Below are 24,386 nucleotides of genomic sequence, written 5' to 3'. Positions count from 1 at the left end.
TAAAACTACATGCAGTTACATAAGTTTTTATTTGATTGTCGAAAAAATACACAACAAAAGAATCGGACACAAGTTATATAACTTAGAAGTTACAGTTCCAATGGTACCTGCTGATTATCTGCTTATTTAGATCTGACCAGTAAATAGATCCATCCACGAAATGATAGTCAACAAATAAAACAGAACCAGCCATAGTCTCCACAAGAGTCCTTGAATTGTCACTATCCAAAGCGTTCAACAATACATGTGTGTTGTTGGAAAATAAAAGTTGTGGTCCAATTCCTGAAACTAAAGTCATTTGACGAATTAGCAGGACAATTTCTTTTTATTTTTGATTTATTATTATATTATAATTTTTAAAAATTGCAACTAGATGTAGTTCATAAGCAGAATAATGTCATCTTGTTCTATTTATGTCGTTGAAGATGAAATCTACTCCGAGGCAAAGCCAATAAAAAAGGGTTGAGACAGAAAATATAGACATCAGATGCCTGTCCAAAGTCAGGAACTTCGATAATGGGTTAACATATATTATGGAATTTTTGTTTTGTTGGGAGATGATATATATTTGACAATTCTTGTTTAACATATTCACCACTTTTCGTTACTAAGGTGATTTGTAGCTTGATACAATATTGTTTTGGCTTTCCTTCTATAGCGAGCATATTTTCATCTTGATAACTAAATTCCGTCTTTTTTTTTATCGTTCAAGTTAGTGCTGTCATCCAGTTTGTAGCTAAGTTATGTAGGCTGATTGTGTGTTTACTTTTTCTAAATGTAAATAGGCGAAGAGGGAGTTTTCCCACATAATATAAAAATAAGAAGTACTTTAATTACCAATTAGACAAATAATCGCATGACACCATCAAGACGTAGATGTTAGCAACTATATATAGGTCCTCGTACGGCCTTCAACAATGAGCAAAACCCCTACCGCACAGTAAGCTATAAAAGTACCCGACATGACAAAAATAAAAAAACAATTAAAACGACATAACAAACGGCCTGATTTTGAGAAAACAATAAACAAAAAATAAATATGACAGACAGCAACCAACGACAACTACTGACAACTACTGAATTGCTACGAATGCGTTGGGTTGTTTGCGAGCACTCAACCTTATAAAATTGAGAATGGAAATGGGCCCCTAAATAAAATTGTGTGCTAGTTCAGTGAAAATGGACGTCACACCAAACTCCAAAACATATAAATGAACTAAAATTAAAAAACATACTAGACTAACAAAGGCCAGAGGCTCCTAACTTGGGACAGGCGCAAAAATGCGGCGGGGTTAAACATGTTTTGTGAGATCTCAACCCTCACCCTATACCTCTAGCCAATGTAGAATAAAGAAATACATAGCAATACGCACAGTAAAACTCAGTTTAAAAGAAGTCCGAGTCCGATGTCAGCACACTTTAAACTAAAAAAAGTTTATCCCCACCAAATTATGTGCCTGAAACGAATCAGGCTATCTGGGTCGTGTGTTGTTCGTTTCTTTGTGTTTTGTGTATTAGTAAGTATGGTATTTGTAAAATAGAAAGCCATCGATGTAATACATTGAAAAGTTTTTAAAAAAAGGAGACTAGAAGCAGAAAACAATTTCTATTTAGGTAAAAACGAATTAAATTATTTTTACTTTACTGCAAACGCATTGTCTTTTTATTAATTGCACTGTTAAAAAAGCGTTCAGTGTACAATGTGTAAAACGATATAATAATTTTTCGCATGAAATTGTACATATTTAAGGGGGCAGAGTTCAAGAAAAAAAAATGGCGAAAAGACCTATTTACATATGTAGGGCTTAAACAGTTGGTGGACGTTTCTTCCCCGATGGTATCACCATGCTAGAAGCCACACTTATAAACTGACATGAAATATCATTGATTTGTTCATTTTCTATAAATTTACTGCAACGAAAATGACGAAAAGGATTTTTCTACTCCCAGGTATAATTTTTTTTTTGCCTCAGCAGTATTTGGCACATCTTTCGAAATTATCTATAATTCAAACCGTATTAGATTTGGCCTATCAGCTGTTTTAATTTGAGCTCCACTGACGAGTCTTATGTAGACGAAACTCGCGCCCGGCGTACAAAATTATAAGCCTGGTACACATTTGACGAGGTTTTCAATCCTAAAACCGTCATAGTTTTACTGAGTAATAGTTCATAGTATGGAGCTATATGGAATGTGTTAAGTACAAAAACTACGAATAAAGTAGAGTTATTTATATACACTTTGCTTTTATTCGAATGTGTTCAACTCTCTTTACATCAAGTTACTTGGTAACAACGATTTTGATGTTTGTGTTGATTGTAACAATTTTGTTTGCCAAAAGACAATCGATTTAATTTGTTATGTTTAAATACCCGAACATTAAAAAAGACAAATCTAAATGTTCAAAGACGGAGTACTTTTCTATGGCATAGATACAGACTTTGGCAAAACTACTAAATCAAATATCGACGAAAATACAATTTTCCCTCAATCCATGAACATTGTTGTCCACCAAAATGAATGAATCTACAGTAACTTAAACATTATGCTCTGGCTGATTCAAAGATAAAGAACAGCAATAATAGTGCTGTTACTTGATATATATTTGGACTGGATGCTACTATTTTTTTATTATGGTTTTCCCTCTTTTAAATGTTTCAGCCTTGTATATTTTACATTCATATATTTTTTTTGTAGATTTTCTATATTAAAACAGATGATTAACGAACAAAGAAAGACAAGTTTAACTCGCTCTGTTACCACAGTTTTAACAGTCAAATAGCTGCCGTGGAATTGATTTCGACCAACGCATAGAGTTAATATTTGACAGATGAGGGAGAAACATAAAATCAGGTCACAAAACACGGAGGTTTGGCATACAATTCTTTTTACATTAGAATAAAAACAAAACATAGTTGATGTATTTATTTATTTACCTAGAAATTCAATTCTTAACAGTAATTTTCACTTATATTCGGATACAGAACCCTTGAAGATATGTAAATTATCTATAAAAATGTGACATATTTTATTTTCAGGGCCATTAAAGATATAGTAAATTTATATGAAATAAACTTGTGGTTTATATTTTCACAGTTATTGCACATTAGCAACATAGACTGCTGTATTTCTATGTTTGGTTTAAATTATAAGTAGATACACCTATTTCAAGAACGTACACGTTATTACCAAATGTACATGTACATGTAACAAATCTATATATTTTTATAACTAATTAACTTGAACCCCTATGCATGTTTACATGTCTTGGAAAACGTCGGAAAATTCTCGCCATGACCACATCTGTGCAAAGTAATAATGTGTTTATACAATCTTGGCTTCGTTAACATTCGAAACGAAATTCTGTATACTCCCGTTACTACGTTGTGATGACTATAAAGGATTTGAGCATCGAATGAAATTCTTAGATTGGTCTTAGACTTTTATTCACACATATCGATGATGTTATGGCAATATTTATGGCACACTTTTTAAAACAAAGTGGTTCTCATATAGAGAAAGAAAAATCAATATACTAGTGAATCCAACATCGGTCACTTTCTACTGTATTGTCTGTCTTTTGCATTTTTGCAGTTATCCGTATGCTATCTTATCCTATCGGGTATAAATAAACCTTGATTTCTGCGTTTGTACTTTCATGAGTCCTATTTTTTTATATGCGATTATCGTTGATAATAATTTGACAGCAGCAGAATCAAAACAATCGTTTTCAGTGCCAGAAAATAAACATGAATCAAAAATCATCATACTTTTGGCTTGTAGAGGTAAAATCGGAAACAGTGACACATTCAATAAACAGCATTATTTGTTTAAGAACGTGAAAATGGTCAGTTTACTGTCAAATGTGCTAGATATATAATAAATGATTTATATGGATTTTCCCCATCTCAACATTTGAAATGTATGGATTTCTTTGGCTAATATATTATTTGAGTGTATTTAAGAACTCGAAGTAATATGCATTAAATTTATGATAGAAAATGATAAATTTGCCCTTACAGTTTAACAGTATTATTATACTTTATCTAAACTTATTCTTAAACTTATGCATTACAGCAAAGCATTTTACAAGTTCAAAATATCTTCTAATACATTACTTATTGAAACTGAAAGATATGATATTAACTCTAGAGAAAATAAAATTTGTTGTAAATGTGGAAAATAAAGTAAGTGCTATACAAACAAATATACTTACAACTGCATGATCCTGGGGTAATCTCCTCTCCATTACCTGAAGTGATAAAAACAGATGGCTCACAGAAACCTTAATCTCCCAACTGGTAAAACTATGCAGTATTTAAATCATTAGCAGTAATAGTGGCAGTTATCTTGCACATAATAAGTAAGAATGCCCAAGTTTGGTCTAGATCCACTCGGAGAATATTTGAAAAAAAAGGTAAAGCCAATTAAGGACAACAACCCAAAAAGAAGTCAATTAGCGATTTCCACAATTTTGTTGTAGATCTCGTCTTGCTGTTCACAGTTTCTCTCTATTTTTGTGTAGTTATCAAAGTACCAATAATCGCCATAAATGCTTAAAATGTGTAATCTTATATTTGCAGGAGACAGTTTATCTCTATCGATTATTGTTTTCAAGATAATAGCCAAACACACAAAAAGGATAAAACTCACCATTACAGGATAATAACTCCTAAATGAATTCGATGAACAGGTTCAGTAATGTTGACTTATATATATATAATTATTTGATGATCTCATTTTATCGATCATCTTTGTTGTAGATAGTCCAGCTATCAGAGTTTTAAAAATAAAAGTGCCAAAAACACCGAAAAGTGTAAAAATAGTCATGGAAGGTCAATAACTTCTACAAGGAGTCGATTGTCGATATCGGTTATGTTGAATAATTTGTATATGTTAATTTGTTGATTACAGTTTCTCGCCCAAAACGCAAAAGACTTTTCGGCAATTAGATATAAAAATTTCCCTTAAATTTGTATCGGACTACACCACAAGGGAGCGTACGATTTCCTCAAAATTTGAATATCTGATTGCCGCGGAGTAGTTTATGGTGAAAAGTAAAACAAATATGCAAAATCCACATGTTAAAAACTAATAACCTTTGGGAGCTCATCAGATAGCACCTTCCTCATACAGCCAGAGATGTAAGCAACCTATATCGGAATGATGCGCTTAAATCAAGTGCTACTCGTGTTACCATGGCTGATAATTCTTTATAATGGCTCCCGCCGTCTGATATGTTAAATTAACAAACAATTTTATTTAGTGTTCATGTATATATTTTTATTATTTGCTTACAAAAAAGAAGATGCTTTCGAAGGGTGCATATATATGGTAGAAGGGTCGATATGGGTCTTCATACAATGCGCAAAAAAAACCTTCAACAACATGGCGGCGATACACATTTTTCCGGTTTTCACTTTATTTTTTTTGGTAAAAAACGTGATACATATAGGAGTATGGACTTTCCCCAAATTTGTATCCGATAACACAAAAAAGAGCATTCAATATCTTATTCCCAAAAAGTAGGTTGACAAAAACACAATTATGCAAAATCCACTTGTTGAAAACCTACGTGAGCTCATCAGGTAGCTATAATCAAAGTACTGAAGTACTGAACATCGGATGACCACAAGTTCTTGAGGATGGTCAAAAGCACTTGTCTCAGAAAAAAAACAACATATCTCTTTACCTGAAACTGAGGTTAATGTACAGAGATATATTTTTTTCTAGACAAGTGCGTGCGAGTATGATGAATAAATGACAGGAAATTCAACTTCACCGTAATAACTATTATATTGTAGTGATACAAATCAGTATACACTGATTTGTTGTTATATATTATATTAAAATAATAGTTACATATATATATGATTTGCATCCGTTTGTATATCATTCTATTCTACTGTTCTAATAATAGTGCAATGCAAGTGCATGGTGGACACTTTTCTGTAAAAATTCGATTTTTCTAAGATTGGATACGAGTAGGCATTCATATTTTCCCGCAAAAACAATTACAGAGTTACCGGTCCTGTCGCAAAATGTTCTTTGAGATATTCTTCCGCATGCTTTAACACAATTTTTCGGTACGTGTGTATTGATATTATCAATGATTTTTTACTAATATATATATATCTAACTACAAAACATTTTCACATTATTAATTTATGTTGTAAACAAAAATATTTTTATCAGTATTCATTGAAGAGATGTATTTATATCAAATGACAAGGAATGTTATTTTGCACTCGTTTATGTGCGCATATTTATCATGTTTATAGATCGGTTACAAACCCAAAACTAATTTACATAATGGAAATCTAGGCGATAGCAATACATCGGAATGACCTCAAGGTCATCGCGATGTAATAAAATTGTCTTATGATATGATAATACTAAAAATCGTTGCATGTTTATTTTATTTAATTTACATTGAGCATGACGTTATATAAGAATTGGATATTAAATAGCATGACAAACTTTGGTAAGTTTGCGTATTTCAGTTTTAGTTTTCAACTAAAATTGTGCAAGACATTTACATCTTTTGTTAACCAAGTTATATATTTTTCAGTTTTCAAGTGAAAAACGTAGTGTAATATTTCTACTTATCTTCAATCTATCTTTTAAAAGAATGCAATTATACATTGATTTTCAATATATGCCTGGTTTCTGTCTCCTTGAAAAAAAAACATAATTTCAAATATGTAGATACTTGCACACAATTATTCATTTCCATATTTGTCTTTTAATCACTTTGTAAAATAACAGATATAATCAGTTAAGTTTTCTACCTACCCAGGGGCCAGTTTCACGAAGCTGTCTTAGGACTAAGACATGTCTTAGGATGGTCTTACGACATATCTTAGTCCTAAGTTGGTTTCATAAAGTGGTCATAAGTTACGACATCTCTTAAAGATGGTCATAAAGTTAGGACTACACGAGAGGTGTCTGATGATGGTCTTAGGATAGTCATAAGTTTATTTATATAAATTACACTTATTTTCTATAGTAATTTTGAAAATAATCTAATTATTATTTTATTATCTAATCTCCCTTTCCTGCTCCTAACTAAATCTTTATAGGTTGACGGATTATCAACAATGATTTATCAATAAAGAACATTCGATGCAGTGTCAAATTGAATTCAACTCACTTGTACAAAAAAAAATGATCATCACTTTATTAGGTTTTTTTTTTCTCAAATTTGTATTTGAATTTGAATTTTTATAAGTATATTAGTGTATTATTGGCACTCATACCACATCTTCCTATATCTATCTATACACTAATGTTTTATATCAATATTTACAAATTATCTAATTACGGAATATTAATAAATACGTTTAATAATTTATGGGAAACACATACTACATTTACATGAGTTTTTCCATAAATCCATTTTAATATTTAAAAATTTAAAGAGCTGGCAACAGGTTTATGATATCTTAGCTAAGATCATCCTAAGACAGCTTCGAGGCGAGGTCTGAGATAAGTCATAGGATAGTCATAAGAGTATCATAAGACATGTCCTAAGATATATCCTATGACAGGTCTTACGATAGCTTCGTGAAACCGGCCCCTGGTCACTAGACGGATATGTTGTATGTTAAACAATTTTATAAATGGCCTGTTCCATGTCAGTCCGGTTATCATCCGTCTACCGATACATGTATCAGATCAACTTCTATCGCTACGGGCTGATATTGGAGTCTCGGAATGATATAGAAAAAATTCATCTTTTAACCAATTCTGTATTTAATTATTACATTATATAGATTAATCATAACTTACCAAATTTTAATTCCACCAAGTAAAATGCTAAGATTGTGCTTGATAATATGGTAAACATAGTAGTAATGTAGTGTTACAGGATTGCTTTTCAATAAAACCTTAGACTAGTCTAGATTAAATGTTTTTGTTTATAAACAAGTGGAATGGGGTGGTTCTAGATCTTTAATTTCTTTGTTTTTGATATTTTTATGCGCAGTTGAATTAATGATATGATGAGAACTGCAAATTTTGTTAAAATATGTCAGGTTTTTTCTTTTACCTTTAAATAAAACCATTCAGTTTTTTGCTTTTGATAGTTTTAATGTTTTCATCGATTGCGTGCACATGGATTAAATTATCCCACTCTGACAAAGTTGTATGGACTTTTTATTGATAACCTTCCTGCTAGATTGGTGGAATAATATTTCATTATTAAATCAAGGAAGTTATTTTTGTTAAAAGGAAAACTTATGAATTTTCAAAAGAGCATCCTCTTCTTCTGAAATAAATATACATATTTAAAGATGAATGTTGTCAATCTTTTGCTTTGTCAGCTTGAAGTCTTCCTCGTGATACATTAAGCTAAGTGCGTTTCTAAATTTTTAAACAACATTCCTGCTTCCTGTAATTTTTCTGGATTTCTAAAATTTGTGTTTTTCACGAAGCAATATTCGCTTGATATATACTTGTGACAGTCTGACTAAGTATTCAAGTACATGCAAACTACAATTTAAAATCGAAGAAGCACATGTGTGTTTTTGCATTTTCCGATCATAGCGTAACATAACATATTTTGGTTATTAATTAATCAAGCTGTATCTTTTATAATTCATCCCGCAATCAGATGTTTTTTTGCTGCATAAACGAAATTGTAGAGTTAAACTGATTTAATATTGATGATTATAAACGTTGCAAAGTAAACTCCAATAAGACAGCATCAATAAAGAAAATGAAAATTAGAATCGTCAACTAAAGGACAACACACCCTGCAAAATCCCTAAAATTTCTAAATTCCACGAAGGGTGCCACATGTGGAACAGGGTCTTCTTACCCTTCCGGAGCACCTCAGATCACCCCCGGTTTTTTGGTGGGATTCGTGTTAAACATTCTTTAGTTTTATATTGTTTTTTGTATACTTTTGTTTGTCTTTAAATTTGGTCTTTTTCTTTTTTTGCCATTGCGTTGTCAGTTTATTTTCGACTCATGAGTGAATGTCCAATTGGTATCTTTTGCCTCTCTTTTATACTATAATAAAAAAGGTCATTTGTATGGTACTGCAATTACGTCATTCATCATTTTAGTGTCCCTTCAAGGTTCTTGACTTGTTAGGCAAAAGTTCTGGAGAATGTTATTACCAAATATAATTATCAATTATAAGTGTTTCTTTAACATGCATGGAAAGTGTTTGTACATACAACGAAACTTGAGAAAACTGTATGTTTCTTTATTTATTTTACCTGATTATATCTATTTAATAAGCAAATAAACTATGATATCTCTGAAAATATGTGGTAGTGTCATGTTCAGAAAAAGGTATTACTGTGTTTATCTATCTCTTTATTGCAGTTCATAAAACTTGTTTACGGTATGAATTCAGCTTGTATCATTAAGTATATTGTCGAAAATTTTATCAAGCTTCCCTGGGAAAGCTTTATCTTATTGAGCTATAGAACATGTTTTATAATTGTTTTATTTTTAGTTGGATGTCCCTTTGATAAAATGGGAGATAACTCAAATGTGTGAGATGCTCCATAGGTCAAAACAAATGCATTATATTTATGTTGGATAAGTCCGGTACTTAAATTAAGATTAAGTAATTAAGCCTCTGTTGTAGGAAGAATGAAGGTTTTACAATATAGATGATATCAAATTAGTTTGATGCACTGTATTGCATTGTGAAAATTTGTCCTTATAAAAAATAGAATTCAGAAAGCGATAAGCCTAAAATAACATTAAAAAGACCTCACAAACCAGTTATGCACCGTGTATCTGGACGATGAATTTAACAAATGTTACTCTTTTTCGATTACTGTAAATTTCTCAAGAAGATTAATATTATACTTTAAAAATCGAATTTTTTCTTTGACAAATTAAAAGAACTTTGCAATTTTTCTTGTTAGCCTGACATTTTCACGGTGACTGGAAAACTTATCGATTGATCCTGTTCTTGCATAATCAACTTGTAAATTCATTTATTGCTTTTATAATGAGGAGGTAATCCGACAATTATAGCAAATTGATTGATAATCAATATTTGTCTATTTCTGTACTTGCTTTGTCAATTACAGAAACAAAATGCGATGCTGTAAATCAAAATCGTCTGTGCATTCAGTTTCGTGAATCAAACCTATGGTAGATAAATTTGTTAAGTCCATGGAGAGCAACAATCAGAACTGATTTAAAAAAGAACTCTAAATCCCTAATATGCCATCTTATTCCTGTAGAAATCTATTAGTCTGTTAATGTTCGATTTTATACAGAATTGAATTGACACTGTTTGGTTTGTCTGAGTATTCGAAAGATTGTTAACATGAAAAGTCAAACCATTTGACTTTTACGACTACAACATAAACAAAAATACAATTCAGCTGTGTAGCATTAAAGATGAGAACATCATTACATATACTAAGTTAGGTATATCTTAAAAATTGAAATGACAAAAGTGGATCTAGATGATCTTGGAATTTGATTCCAAAAGATTTTAATGCAGCACCTAGGAATTAACGACTGATTACATTACTTTAGTATGTAAGGTAAGTTATTGCTATATATGATAACGAAGTTGACTCTTTATAGCTATCTACCGTTAACTATTACCATACATCAAATGTATATAGTCCTATAACGATGCTCAGATTTCATAAATCGATTAAGAAGAATGATCAAAGTAACACACACAAACTGACGGAATCGCTTGAACTCAGAGCGAGACAATTGAAAAGGGCCAAGAACAATGGAGTTGTCACTTCTGGTTTCTTTCTTTTTTCAATTAATATTTAAAATGATCAATGCCAGCATTTTATTATGAGTTTTACTTTAACGAAAATCATGTCTTTTTAGGTAGAAGATGGTTGCGCACGTTAATCAGGTTCATATTTTGTACCTTGTACTTTTTCATTTTACTTTCGGAGATTTCATGGTGATTGGTGGAGTCTGTTTTACTGTTCAGTATTTTTTAAGATTCCTGTCATTGTGTTTATTTATTATCAGAGTACTTAGCTGTTAAACTTATAAAGCTTAGAGGACGTTAAAATCAAATACTAAAGAAATCCATTCAGTAATGATAACATAAAATGGCATCTTTTTAATCCACTAACCTACAAAAACCTAAACAATAGAAATATGCAACAACAAAAAATAAAAAATAAAGCAAATCCTGCTAATTTAACAGAACGATGTTGAAGTGAAAGGTTTCTTTATTTTTAAACTTTCTTTTCAGCTTTGACAATGCAATTTGTCAAAACAAAATGTTTATATTTGTATACCAGCATTGACCATACTTCAGCACTTCCTAGGTGCATATTCATAGCTAGGGGTGTCTCCGTGTTTGGCGATGCCTCATTAAACCAGGTCGCTACCGAATAACCGATGTTGGACAGTACAAACGTCCTTTGCATGGTGGTTAACGCTAGAATATATGTCACGGCTAGAAAGATTATCACTGTTGTCTAGTGGCTAAGGGAATATGTGAACATGAAATTGACATAGTCATGTTTTCTGAACCTCTGTGGTCGTCTACATCATGCTAATATGTAACGTCTTCGGATCGGTATTATTCCAGAGGTTAAATTGACGCACGACAACTTTCGCTGTTCTGTTCAGGACCTTTGTTTTGATGTTCTTCAATGTTTTAATTTCATACTAGCATAAAACATTTACAACAGTCATTACTGGAAAAAAACGGATATCGGTGGATGTTCACGGGGAACAAATCGTATGATATACCGGAAAATAATGGATTTAAAACATTTTCTAGACAAGCAAAATTGATTTTGTCATTTTAAAACATGAAAATGACTCTTTATAAATTTGGAAGATGTGAAGAGCTTTTCTTGATTAACTTTTATCAGGAAAACTCACAACCAAGGGTTTGAAAGCCTGTGATACATAAATACGTACGGAAGATATATCACCAAAAAGAACATGTACAGAAGAGCCAAAGTTAAACTTATATTATACTACTACTTGGTCAGTTCCATTGCTTTAAGGCTGTCACGGTATCATCATTCAAACTTCTCCAGTGACATGATTGTAAATTATTATTAATTGTTATCCCTTAGTTTAAGTTGACCAAAAACAACTTTCGCTGTTCTGTTCAGGACCATCGTGCTGGTGTTCTTCAATTTTCCATGCATTTGGCTTTCCGTTTTTTCGACAATACTTGATTAGGACTATAACATTAACACATGTTGGTACAGAAACACTGAACTCAATCTTATAAGCAATGATGTTAGGAATGGCAAGACATAAAATAAAAACAAATATACTCTGACAAAACGTCAGGATACTCATGCTGTTTAAGTTGATATGAAAAAGTGTTAAGTTCTCTCATTATGTTGCAAAGAAATAAATATTTGTTCAAAATTAACTAGTAGTTTCCAATTTCCAAAGCAGAATAATAAAATTAATTGTAAAAAGTGGTAAATTTAGAAAATGATAGCATTGTTAGTGTTGTTACCTGTTAAAGAAAAATACTTCCGTTTTACACTTTAACGTGCAAAGAGCGTGGCTCTATCTCAACCCAAGGTATCGGATTTAACGTCCTCATGCTGACCGGACGTTAATGCTTAAATATACATCCCACACAGCCAGAAGGCGGCCCTTTTTTATTGCATAGCTTCTACTTGGGGAAGTCAAGGTGACCGAATTTTTACACCTCAATTGTTAGTTGAGTTTTTTCAATTTGTAATCTTTATTTCTTCATGATTTTTTTTTGTAAAATAAGTAACGTCTAAGACAATATTACTTTTTAGTCATTTTTTATCGTTCATATTTTATGTATGTACTTCTAAATCATATAAAAACAAGAAGATGTGGTATGATGACCAATAAGACAACTCTCCATCAAAGACCAAATGAAATAGAAGTTAACAACTATAAGCCACCGTACGGCCTTCAACAATGAGCAAAACCAATACCGTATAGTCATCTATAAAAGGCCCCGAAATGACAAATGTAAAACAATTCAAACGAGAAAACTAACGGTCTGATTTATGTACAAAACAATGAACGAAAAACAAATATGATATACAGCAACAAACGACAACCAATGAATTACATGCACCTGACTTGAGACAGGCACATTCAGAATGTGTCGGGGTTAAACTAGTTTGTTGGCGCCAAACCCTCCCTTAACATGGGACAGTGGTGTAACAGAACAACATAAGTACAGACTATAAAAAACAGTTGAAAAGAGCTTAACTCAGAAGATCGACAAAAGCAGAAAAAAATCTAACAAAATCACAGACCTGACGTGGCAGGGTATTTATACATTCCCACAACAACAAAAAACACTAAATTCAGATCTGAGAGTACTCACAGTTACTGACAGCTAATAAAAAGAAATCATGCATATAAGACTAAAATGTCAATCAGTACATATCAAACATCCAATGGATTCAATGTAAAAACGTCATTAACAGTCAGAGAAAAACATGACATTGTGCAATGCCAAGATGCAGGTATCGACAGATTATAGAGCCATGAATGTGCATATGTATACAAAATATTTTAGTTTGATTTTAATTTACTGATAACAAAAGCAATATTTATACCAATAAAATAAAATATATTATATTATATTACAGGCGAGATGAATATTTTAAAAGTCGAAAATTAACCTGTTTTTCAACTGCAGAAAGAATATCTCTAACGGGGCAGGATATATTTACTTTAATTCAACGCATATGCATATTTCAAAATTTATGTGGGATAACACATTCAACAAAGTTTAACATGTAACTGAAAAGAAACTTAAATAACATATAGCGATACATTGGCAAGGATATTGTTCAAATCAAATTTTGAAACCATTTATTTTAAGTTAGAAGAGAAAGACAAGAAAGTTATAATACACGTACTAAATATGGGATTTTCGAGATACATGTAGTGGCAGTTTCAATGTGGAGGTTGAAAGTAGTATCATGTTTAATTCTTCTATTCGAATTAAGCAAATGAAATGATTTAAACACAGTTTTGCACTTACGTATTCAACAATTTTTTTATGACCGCATCATCCTGTAATAAACTTATGGTCAGATAAAATAACTCTGACAGTGATTCAAACCATGCCTAACCTTCTGACGTAGATCACGTTGCTGATGTTTGAAAAATGAGGTTGGAAACGGAATATCTAAGAAGTATCGTATGAAACTGATTCAATTGACAAGGTAGGAGTTATATTTCATTATTACTTAACATTAAAATTACATTATTTTCCGGCATGCAATTTAAGCTCTTATAATTGTAACAATAAATGTTTTCACAGTTTCGACATAATTTGTTTTATCAACCATTATAACATTAAGTAAGCTGATTTCTTCCAAAACACAAATTTTGTACTACTTGGTTACAGGAAGCAAAGCAGCTTTTGTATCAATCAAATTACAAATATAATTATTCATACAGTTTACAATAATTGAATATTACAACAGGGAACTAAAGGCGGATTATTCTTATCCCCCGCATGATGCTAAAAGTAAAAACATTTAATCCTCCTATTAGAACATTTTGCCTCCGCTTTTATGAAAAAAATTAAAACGATGAAAAGATTAACATGAAACTATTGCACGTCGAAATCAGTGCATTGATGTCATCCTTATAATTATGACGTTTGCTGAAGATATTTTTCGATAATGGTCATATAAATGCGTCCAAGCAAAAAATAAAATAGCCTTCCAAGGCGTAATGATATTAGTTTAGTTTAAACATATTTTATTGTCCAAACCAATGAAAAAAGATCAGACACATCAGTCATAATATTATTCAACTAATATTCCAGAAAGAAAAGTGAACAGAAATGCAAATATCACTATAACTAGATAACATGGACATGAAAACAGTTGTAGTTTATTTTGACATTATATGAATAAGCATGCGTTTAGTTTGAGAAAATGGTAACTTTTGTTTTGCTGGTTCAAAACAATCATTGTCAATTCAATCACAAAAAAGGCAAGAAAAAGGACAAACTAACGTACAAGGTAGATTTTTTTTTATCAGATAGAGCCGATCAAATTACATTTCATTACCCGAGCAGCAAATATTACAGAGCAATAAGGACAGTAACTAAACGATTTCATACATCCGAAATGAAAATAAATTAACCACAATTTAACATTTACTGAACATTCAATGTGAAAACGGAACATTTTGTTACATTTCGAGTGACATACTACCTTATCATGCTTATTATATATACAACATCACTGCATACGTTTGAATAATTACCACTTGGTTTGTGCAAGTTGACTGTCAATCTCATTAGGATACCATTCATACAGTAGCAATTGCCTAGGTATTACCATGCTATAAATGATACATATATGTCTTGTAATTTTGCAGTTTATAAATAATGAAATAGTATTAAAACATATAAAAGTACAAGGAAAACAGTATAATTACGTTTATATTGATATGGTAAGAACTGGTAACAGTCTATTAGACCGATCGAAACACGTTAAGAATTATTAATTAACATCAATTAATCCATGTCGAGTCTAATAAAAAAAGCATTTGCAATTGCAGAGCATTGGTGTCAAGATAAAGCGAAAGAGGGGGGGGGGGGGGGGGTTCATTAAAAGAAAGATTATAAAATTTTTTTGCATAAGACTCTTGTTGGTTTGTAGTGAAACTTATCTCAAAATGTACCAACTTCAGAAACGCATGTTCTTCATTTTCAGGTCAACTACATATTGTTTCATTTTATATAATTCAGCTTGCAATACAGTACTTCTAAATTAATTGAAGTAATTTGACGTATAAAAAAATCTAAGTAATCTGCGTGTATGTCTCTGATAATGGCAAAGAGGTGAAGATGGAAATGGAAAAAAATATATGGAGCAATACATTGTAAAAAATAAATACGAAAATTAAATTCTAGTAGAAAACAGAGGCTTAATACACTGTATTTTTTTATCAACCTCATTCTGTATTCAAGAGAATACTTTTATTAAAACGATTCATTCATGCATTGTGCGATGTATTTTCTAAATAGTTCATCAAAAGATACATTAAGGAGTTAATATCCCTGCATATTATTTTGCCTAATACGGGCGTTCAACATAAAATAAATACTTCTATTTATCTGAACTCGGGTCGTGATTTAAAATGATGTGTATAACCGTTGATAATAGTTCTATGTACCCTTACGACAATGTTTTATAAAGACTGAAAGCATCTTGTGTCTGCAGTTCTGAATATAATGATGGTATTTCCTAAATTGAAACTTGGTTTGTTATACGCATGGAAGTGATTAACTACTATAGCTAAATATCAAAGGTTAATCACGTATTGATCAAACAATGAAGATGAACAAATTTCCACTCGATTATATTTTATTTATAGCTTTTTAATTTGATTGTCTGCATTCTACGTTGAATATTTTTTATTCTAAGCCTTCAAGTTTTTGAATTTTTTTGAATGCCTTAACTGTAATTTATACTGAACATGTGTTCTTGCGTCAATGTACATGTAGTTCATATAATAGAACACTGTAGACTAACTTGCTATTTTGAAAGTACATGTTCTCTTTTTAAAGGTAAACAATAATTCTTACTTACTTTCTTTATTGGCGAAATGCATATGATTAATAATTATATTATTGTAAAAACTCATCAACGATACCAGGGGCCTGTTTATCGAAACTGTCCTAAGATCGGTCCTAATAATTTCTTAGGACAGAAATTATGATAAATTTAGGACCGACTTACGACATATCTCAGCATGCACATCGAAGCTACCTTGGGATTATCTTAGCTAGAATGTCCTAACCGCTGTCCTAAGTATTGGCGTAAAAAAAAAACAAATTAAAAATGAAAAAATTAAAATATTGTAACCAATAATTATAATTTTAAAAAGATTAATAATTAGAAAACAATTATTAGTTTTAAGTTAAAGGTAATCAATATTTTTATATACTAATTGTATATTTAAACTCTATGAAACAAAACATAAGACAAAAATTATAACTACTTTTTATATAAGAATTGAACAAACTAATTATAAATAGTTAAAACTAAATATGTAATCAGTAGAAATCATTATATGTTTTGAGTGAGTTGAATTCGAAGTGTCACGGTTTCATACTTTAAAAAGTTCAAAGGCAAATATCGTGCATCTTTCATATAAATTGTTATCAAAGGTACCAGGATTATAATTTAATACGCCAGACGCGCGTTTCGTCTACATAAGACTCATCAGTGACGCTCATATCAAAATAGTTATAAAGCCAAACAAGTACAAAGTTGAAGAGCATTGAGGACCCAAAATTCCAAAAGTTGTGCCAAATACGGCTAAGGTAATCTATTCCTGGGATAAGAAAATCCTTAGTTTTTCGAAAAATTCAAAGTTTTGTAACAGGAAATTTATAAAAATGACCATATAATTGATATTCATGTCAACACCGAAGTGCTGACTACTGGGCTGGTGATACACTCGGGGATATCAAAGGTACCAGGATTATAATTTAATACGCCAGACGCGCGTTTCGTCTACATAGTACTTCAATTATTTTATTACTGCAAAAAACAAATACGTGTGAATATGAGCAAGAGACGAAATCCGAATTTTACCGATGCAGTATTACAGACTCTCCTGGACGAAGTGGAAAATAGTAAAACTTTGCTTTTTAGTAAACTGTCAAATGTTGCAACCAATGCTGCTAAAAAGAGGGCTTGGAATTCAATATGCAGTAAAACTAATGCAGACCACAAAATAACCGTGGATTAAATTACAACAGTTAGAAAGAAATGGAGCACGTATACAAATAATGCTAAAAAACAGGATGCCCGAATACAAACGGAATCCAGGAAGACTGGCTGTGGACCGCCTCCTGAAGAGCAACACCCCGATATATGGAATATTATTCGCCCTTCTTCTTAAACGTATAAATGCGGCGGCCATATTTGTTTATAAATTAACCATCCTAAATATGTCCTAAAGTTAGGACCATCCTAAGACCATCTTAAGACACCTAAATTGGTATTCTAAAGTTAGGACAATTCCTATGATTATCCTAAGTTGTGACATGTTTGGTAAACCCACTTAGGACTAAGATATGTCCTAAGTTTGTCTAAGGACACGTCCTAAGCCTAAGACTGCTTCGATAAACAGACCCCAGGCTTATAATTAAGTATGACAGACGCGTGTTTTGTCTACATAAGACTCATCAGTGGCGCTCGAATGAAAAACAAACATAAAAAGCCAAATCAAATAACAAGTTGAAGAGCACAAATTAATGAAATTTCCGAAAAGTTGTGTCAAATACGACTAAGTCAATCGTTGATAAAAAGATGCGGAAGAAACTCTTAAGTCGAAGACAAATTGACAACGCCATGGCAAAAATGAAAAACGACGAAAAGACAAAACAACAGTCTACAAACCTTGACAAAGAAAACTATTAACACGAAACCCATCATAAAACGGGGGCTATCGCAGGTGCTCACTCGCGCATTCGGTAATCATCGGTCATGTAATTTTTCTAACCCTAAAACTTGACAGAATGACAATTTTTTAAATTGAAACATGATTTTCGGGACTGTTATCAATAAAAACAACACGGACATGGAAAAAAATTAAATAGCAAAAATGTAAACATTTAAAACTAAAACAAGGACCCCTTTTAACTAAAGCTAGGGTTATCTTACTATATAGGTACTTTGGAAGATTAAGGAGATCCTGCTCCATATATAGCACCTTTCGCGTTGCACATGTAAGTATATAAATTATTCTTTAATAAATTTCATTCGGTAATGTCACATTCGAGAACAAAAAGAACAGAATTGCGGTTACGATATTTGGAACAAATCCGTCGTCATCTGTGAAATACGATTAGAACTGATTTAGTCAGTTCTACGGCTAGAATTGATTTAGTCAGTTCTATCCATAGAACAGTTTAAAGAACTCTTTGTCTTAAATATAAATAAGACAAAAGAATATAATATATATTAAAAAATTCTCATCACAGCACTGTTTTAACATTTCTCGTTACGGAAAACTGCAATGACGTCATTTAGAACTGTTCTACAATCCTGACAGGTTTGGTCAGTTCTACGGCTAGAACAGTTTTAGACAGTTCTGCTGACAGTTCTACGGTTAGAACTGATTTAGTCAGTTCTGCTGACAGTTCTACGGTTAGAACTGATTTGGTCAGTTCTGCTGACAGTTCTACGACTAGAACTGATTTGGACAGTTCTACCTAGAACAGTTTTAGACAGTTCTACCCTTGAATTGATCCTGACAGTTCTACCTAGAACTGATTTGGTCAGTTCTACCTAGAACTGATTCTGACAGTTCTACTTAGAACAGTACTAGGGTAGAACTGTTCTAAGTAGAACTGTTCTATGACAGATTATTCTGACAGTTCTAATGAGAGGCTAGAAGTGATCTCCACTGTATATACTTCATATGAAGGAGCTACCACTATGTTGCTACACAGAAATGGAAAGTTCACAATTGGGAAGCTGAAATCATCTCTTTTGTCGTAAAAATTTGTTTTGCCGACCCTCATTGTCAGTTTTCAGATGTAAGTCAAGATATGAAGCAGACCTTATTGAATCTATGGTATCCTTTATTTCAATTTTTGGAGGATAGATCAGTTCAACATTGGCACCAAACTTTGAATTATTCAGTGAGAGAACATCATCTATATAGTGGTTCTCTTAGGAATGTCGATTGTTTGTTGTAAAACACACAAGATCTAGTTCTGCATCTTTGGTTGAAATTCCAAAGGAACATAGAACATACCCATGATTATACAGGATTTCCTCTTTAGTAAGTCTCGTGGGGGTAAATGTCGAGTTTCCAATCGAATTGTCAATATTATACTTAATTCCTTTGTCAAGCAGTTTATGTAATGTGATATGAATACAAAAACGATTTTGTTTGGAGAGACAACAACATATAATGTCGTGGAGGTAGGACAGGTGTTTAGCAATATTTTGGTCTTTGAAGATAGATTTAACAAGAGTCTCAATTTGTAGTAACAGCCTCACCGTCTTAAACCATTCGGAAATAATATCTATATATTCTTTTTCGCGTTAAGTTTATTGTCTGGTATAATCCTCGACGGAATCCGTAAGTATTTTAAAGTTGTGTGTCCAATTGATCGATTCATGGTATTTTCGCAGGATAGTGTTTCTGACACTGTTTAGGTAATCAGCAATAACATGGCCAGCCGAATTTTATATGAATGGGGAACTAGCACAGGTTCTATCAGGAGGTTAAGACTTGAAGGCGTCAATATTGAGATCATGCAACACGAGTTTGTAATTGAAAATTTTAGGCGCAATTATAAGAGATGATACATACATACTATTCTGTATTTACAACTTTACTGATTTATGAAGAATATATTGCCTGAATTGATGGCATTGAGATCTTTGTTGGCAACGGAAAATGTTAAAACGATCGTTTCTCTGGGTATTTTGTCAATGCTAACCGATCTTAAAAATCTACGACGGGCAATATCTGAAATGAAAGCTGTAAGTTTGCATTGGTTTGAATGGGGATTTGTAACAGTGGTTTCCAACACAAATTTTACAGAGAATGAAGTATTGAAAAGGGTATAGTAAATAAATCTTCGTGCAAATGTGATGAATATCAAACGTGTTTTGTATGATAGACAAGTGATGTAAAATGACGATGACCATGACTGCGTCTACGTCGAGGAGAAGAGAAATTTTAATCACAATCACCGAGCTGCAGGAAGGGCTAGATAGTTACATTTACCATCAATTGTGTCATTGCAACCATATAGTGTCGCAGTTACCAATCATCGAATACAGAAGTCTTCCTTCTGTCTACGGAGATATGGTGATTGTTAGTCCTGTGGTATATTTTTTCGAAGATACGAAATCATCTAGAAAGTATTGTAGACCAGATTGATTAAAATGAAAACGACACACGCGTAGAAATGTTATAAAAATTCATTACTGACATAATATTTGAAAATACACAGAAGTTGATAATTTTACTACGCTCTAAGAGCATGTTATATTTTCATTCCAGCATTAAGCATTTCAAACTTCTTAATAAAATCTATCTATAGAAAAATACAACGCAGACATATTTCAAAATATTACGTTCATACTTTACCCAGCATTGCAATACATTACAGAACAGCTGACTAATAAATACTTGTACTTATTATCGAAGTTTCAAGCATTTTACTAAAAAAAAGTTCGATACAAACGAACAATTTGTCTGGATCAAGGTAGCAAGTTCTCTCAGATAAATTAGAAGATACCAAGTCTTTAAATAGAAATGTATATACGAGGAAGGATAATCAATACCATACAAATTAATCCAACAATGTTAAAAGAGCAAACACTAATAATTAAAACATTACATAGAAAATTAAATGTATAAAAAGGTATTGGTTTTCCTGTTTGAATTGTTTTACACTAGTCATTTTGGGGCCTTTATAGCTTGCTGTTCGGTGTGAGCCAAGGCTCCGTGTTGAAGGCCGTACTTTGACCTATAATTGTTAACTTTTTATACATTGTGACTTGGATGGAGAGTTGTCTCATTGGCACTCATTCCACATCTTCTTATTTATAACGAAAAAAAACCCAAAAAGTAGAACCAAAACCGCGCGACTACGTCATCGAACTTGTGTATTGAGCTCTTCTATTCGCGATATCTGAACATTTAACCAGTATTGGTATCGAACTTAATATTATGGTATAATAACATTAAACGGTATTAATCTAAAGATTTTGGAAACCTGGACACCACTGATTGAACTCTTATCCTCTGAGGAATAAACAGGCCATTCGTCATTAGTAGCATCCGTCATGCATGTTATGTTTGTCATGGCATTAAAAATCGGATGGAACATGTAGGCGATAGCGAGAAATGGACGACAAAAAGATCATATCTTGTTTCATGTGTGACTCAGATATTCTGCAACGATAAATAGATATTATGATTGTAACCGTATATCTCTGGAAATGATATATCAACGTCTAAAAAAACCATGTAGTCGGTAGCTTCCTTGTAAACAGCAATACCTGATAAATGAAATACATATTATGATAAACCATATTTTCTGGAAATATACACAGGTGCTGCAAAGTATGAAATTTAAAGTTAACAATGGGAAAAATTAAATTCATCTTTTTTTTTTATATCGTAAGGATTGGTACTCGATTTCAAGTTTATGACAAGATACACTTGAGGCGAAACTGTGGTATGCCTAGTTTTAGGGTCATGTGGGTAGATGGTATCAATATGGTCATCAAACTAAATTGATTAAGGAATAATGAGGCAACAGATCGGCTTAGCTGAACGTGATGTTAAAGATAAGATTTTTTTTTTTTCATTCTTCTTAAGATTCCCCTGTAAAGGTTTAAACAAAATAAATAAGTGTCTATGGTGATACCATTGTAGTTCAAGGGAATATTATTAGTGTTCCCTTATTTGTATTACGGATATTTACTTTTAGTATAACTGTACATGTATTAAAAGAAGCATAACTCTAAAACGTATGTGGGAAAGTGAAAGGGCAGAAATAAAAAAAAAAACAAAAAACTAACGTCTAAGATCAACTTCCACTTAAGTTACATTGTAGTAAATAGTTCAGCAAGAGTTATTGTTTTCATTTGAAAATGGATATGTAATTTGTAACTACCCCAATTATAACACATTTTTCTAACAATTAATATAATTGGGGTCATTATTTCCATTCAAAATAATGCAGATTCAAATTACGTAGCATGAAACTTTAATGGAAAATGGGCACATGTTTCCGTTAAATCGTGATTAAGTGAATAATAAATTACCTGTGAAACAAATTATCTGCACGTTTTCTTGAAATTCTCACAAAATTAAAATAAATGTTATACGGTGTAATTGTTTAGGAAATAATTATGCATACTCTGAAAAGGAACTTGAAGTTTTTTTTTTAGTTAAAATGTCAATTAATCAGACAAAACATATCTTGATTATCAATCAATTATATCATTAGCGGATGTACATAATTTATCTGTGCGAGCTTATTGGTATTGAAATCATGTCATCATAAGATATGTACTTGAGTTGAAAGCTTGATGGAAACATCATAGAAATAAGAAGATGTGGTAGTATTGCAAATGAAACAGTTATCCACCAGAGACCAAATGACGTAGCTGTTAGCATTTATATGTTACCGTACAGCAATCGACAATGAGCACAACACTCAATAAAAAGCTATAAAAGGCCCATACAGGACAAAATGTAAAACAATTCATGGCAGAAAACAAATAGCCAGCTGATTTATGTACAAAACAATAAATGAAAAACAAATATGATATATAGCATCAAACGACAAGCAATGAATTACAGGCTCCTGACTAAAGACAGACACAAACATAATATAGCGGGGTTCCAAGTACGGAGCCTGTTATTCATTGATTCATTGGTTGTTGTTTGATGCTATACATTATATTTGTTTTTCATTTATTGTTTTGTACATAAATCAGGCCGTTAGTTTTCTCGTTTGAATTGTTTTTCATTTGTCCTTTCGCGACCTTCTATATGTTACTAGGTTTCTATGGGTTTTACTCATTGTTGAAGGCCTTACGGTGACCTATAGTTGTTAACTTCTACGTCATTTGGCTTCTGGGGGAGAGCTGTCTCATTGCAATCATTCCACATCCTCTTATTTTTATATTAAACATGTTTGTGGGCGCCCAACGCACCTCACACATTGAACAGTATTGGAAAGGAATGAAATCATCAGATCCATACAAAGGGTTTTAATCGAAATGACCAAATTGAATATTCGTATACTGTTTTACCCAGAAGATTGGATATATACACTTAGCCTAACTAGCAGTTGTACATGTATCGATCTAAATGTTTTGTGCATTCGGTATAATGCAGTAGAATTATAATTCTCCAACAAGACTGGTGATTTCAATATTGTTATGCAAGTTTTATTTATATCTTATACTTATATACCTCAAGATCGGACGTCATATACAAGCTAATACATCCGTTTGGCGGAATACAAAAGTATATCATGCTTGGCCTATTTGTGTAATCCTACATTTTTAAATATATCGTTACTTAATTTACATTCCCATGACCTACAATGTACAAAGTTTTGAATTAATCAAAACAGTATTTCACTTTATTCTTCCCATAGCTATTGTATTTTCTTTTTTCTTTTCTTTTTTTTTTTTCTTTTCATTTTTATTTATTAGAAGTTTTACAGAGTCGACACCCAACATTTTGAAACGTATAAGAAACCGTACACTTATTTTTTTCATTCATTTCATCTATCATCTTTTTCAAGATACTATGCAAAAATGCAAAAACAATGGTAAAAATCGTCATTAAAGGGCAATAACTTTCATAAGGTGCTGACTGACGATTTCGATCATGTTTGGCTTATTTGTTGATCTTGTCTTGCTGGT

General features: G+C 31.9%; 1 protein-coding gene across 3 annotated transcripts in view; it reads right to left on the bottom strand.

The window, feature by feature from the left end:
* Positions 1–24,386, bottom strand: part of LOC127730342 (low-density lipoprotein receptor-related protein 6-like) — an 80,367-nt gene that overhangs the window by 17,338 nt on the left and 38,643 nt on the right. Inside the window, exons 1-3 of one of the 3 annotated variants that reach the window (XM_052238712.1) lie at positions 15,217–15,294; positions 4,217–4,252; positions 108–288 (exon numbers count right to left, since the gene is read on the bottom strand). In XM_052238712.1, the coding sequence (XP_052094672.1) occupies positions 108–288; positions 4,217–4,252; positions 15,217–15,265 (266 nt within the window). In that variant the 5' untranslated portion in view covers positions 15,266–15,294. Of the gene's footprint in view, positions 1–107; positions 289–4,216; positions 4,253–7,791; positions 7,917–15,216; positions 15,295–24,386 lie in introns of those variants that run through there. The other 2 variants (XM_052238711.1, XM_052238714.1) reach the window with 2 other exon arrangements.

The sequence above is a fragment of the Mytilus californianus genome, unplaced genomic scaffold (assembly GCF_021869535.1).
Source record: "Mytilus californianus isolate M0D057914Y unplaced genomic scaffold, xbMytCali1.0.p SCAF_2, whole genome shotgun sequence".
NCBI lineage: Eukaryota > Metazoa > Mollusca > Bivalvia > Mytilida > Mytilidae > Mytilus > Mytilus californianus.
The sequence above is the reverse complement of the archived record's forward strand: the minus strand, read 5'-3'. Positions and strand labels throughout refer to the sequence as shown.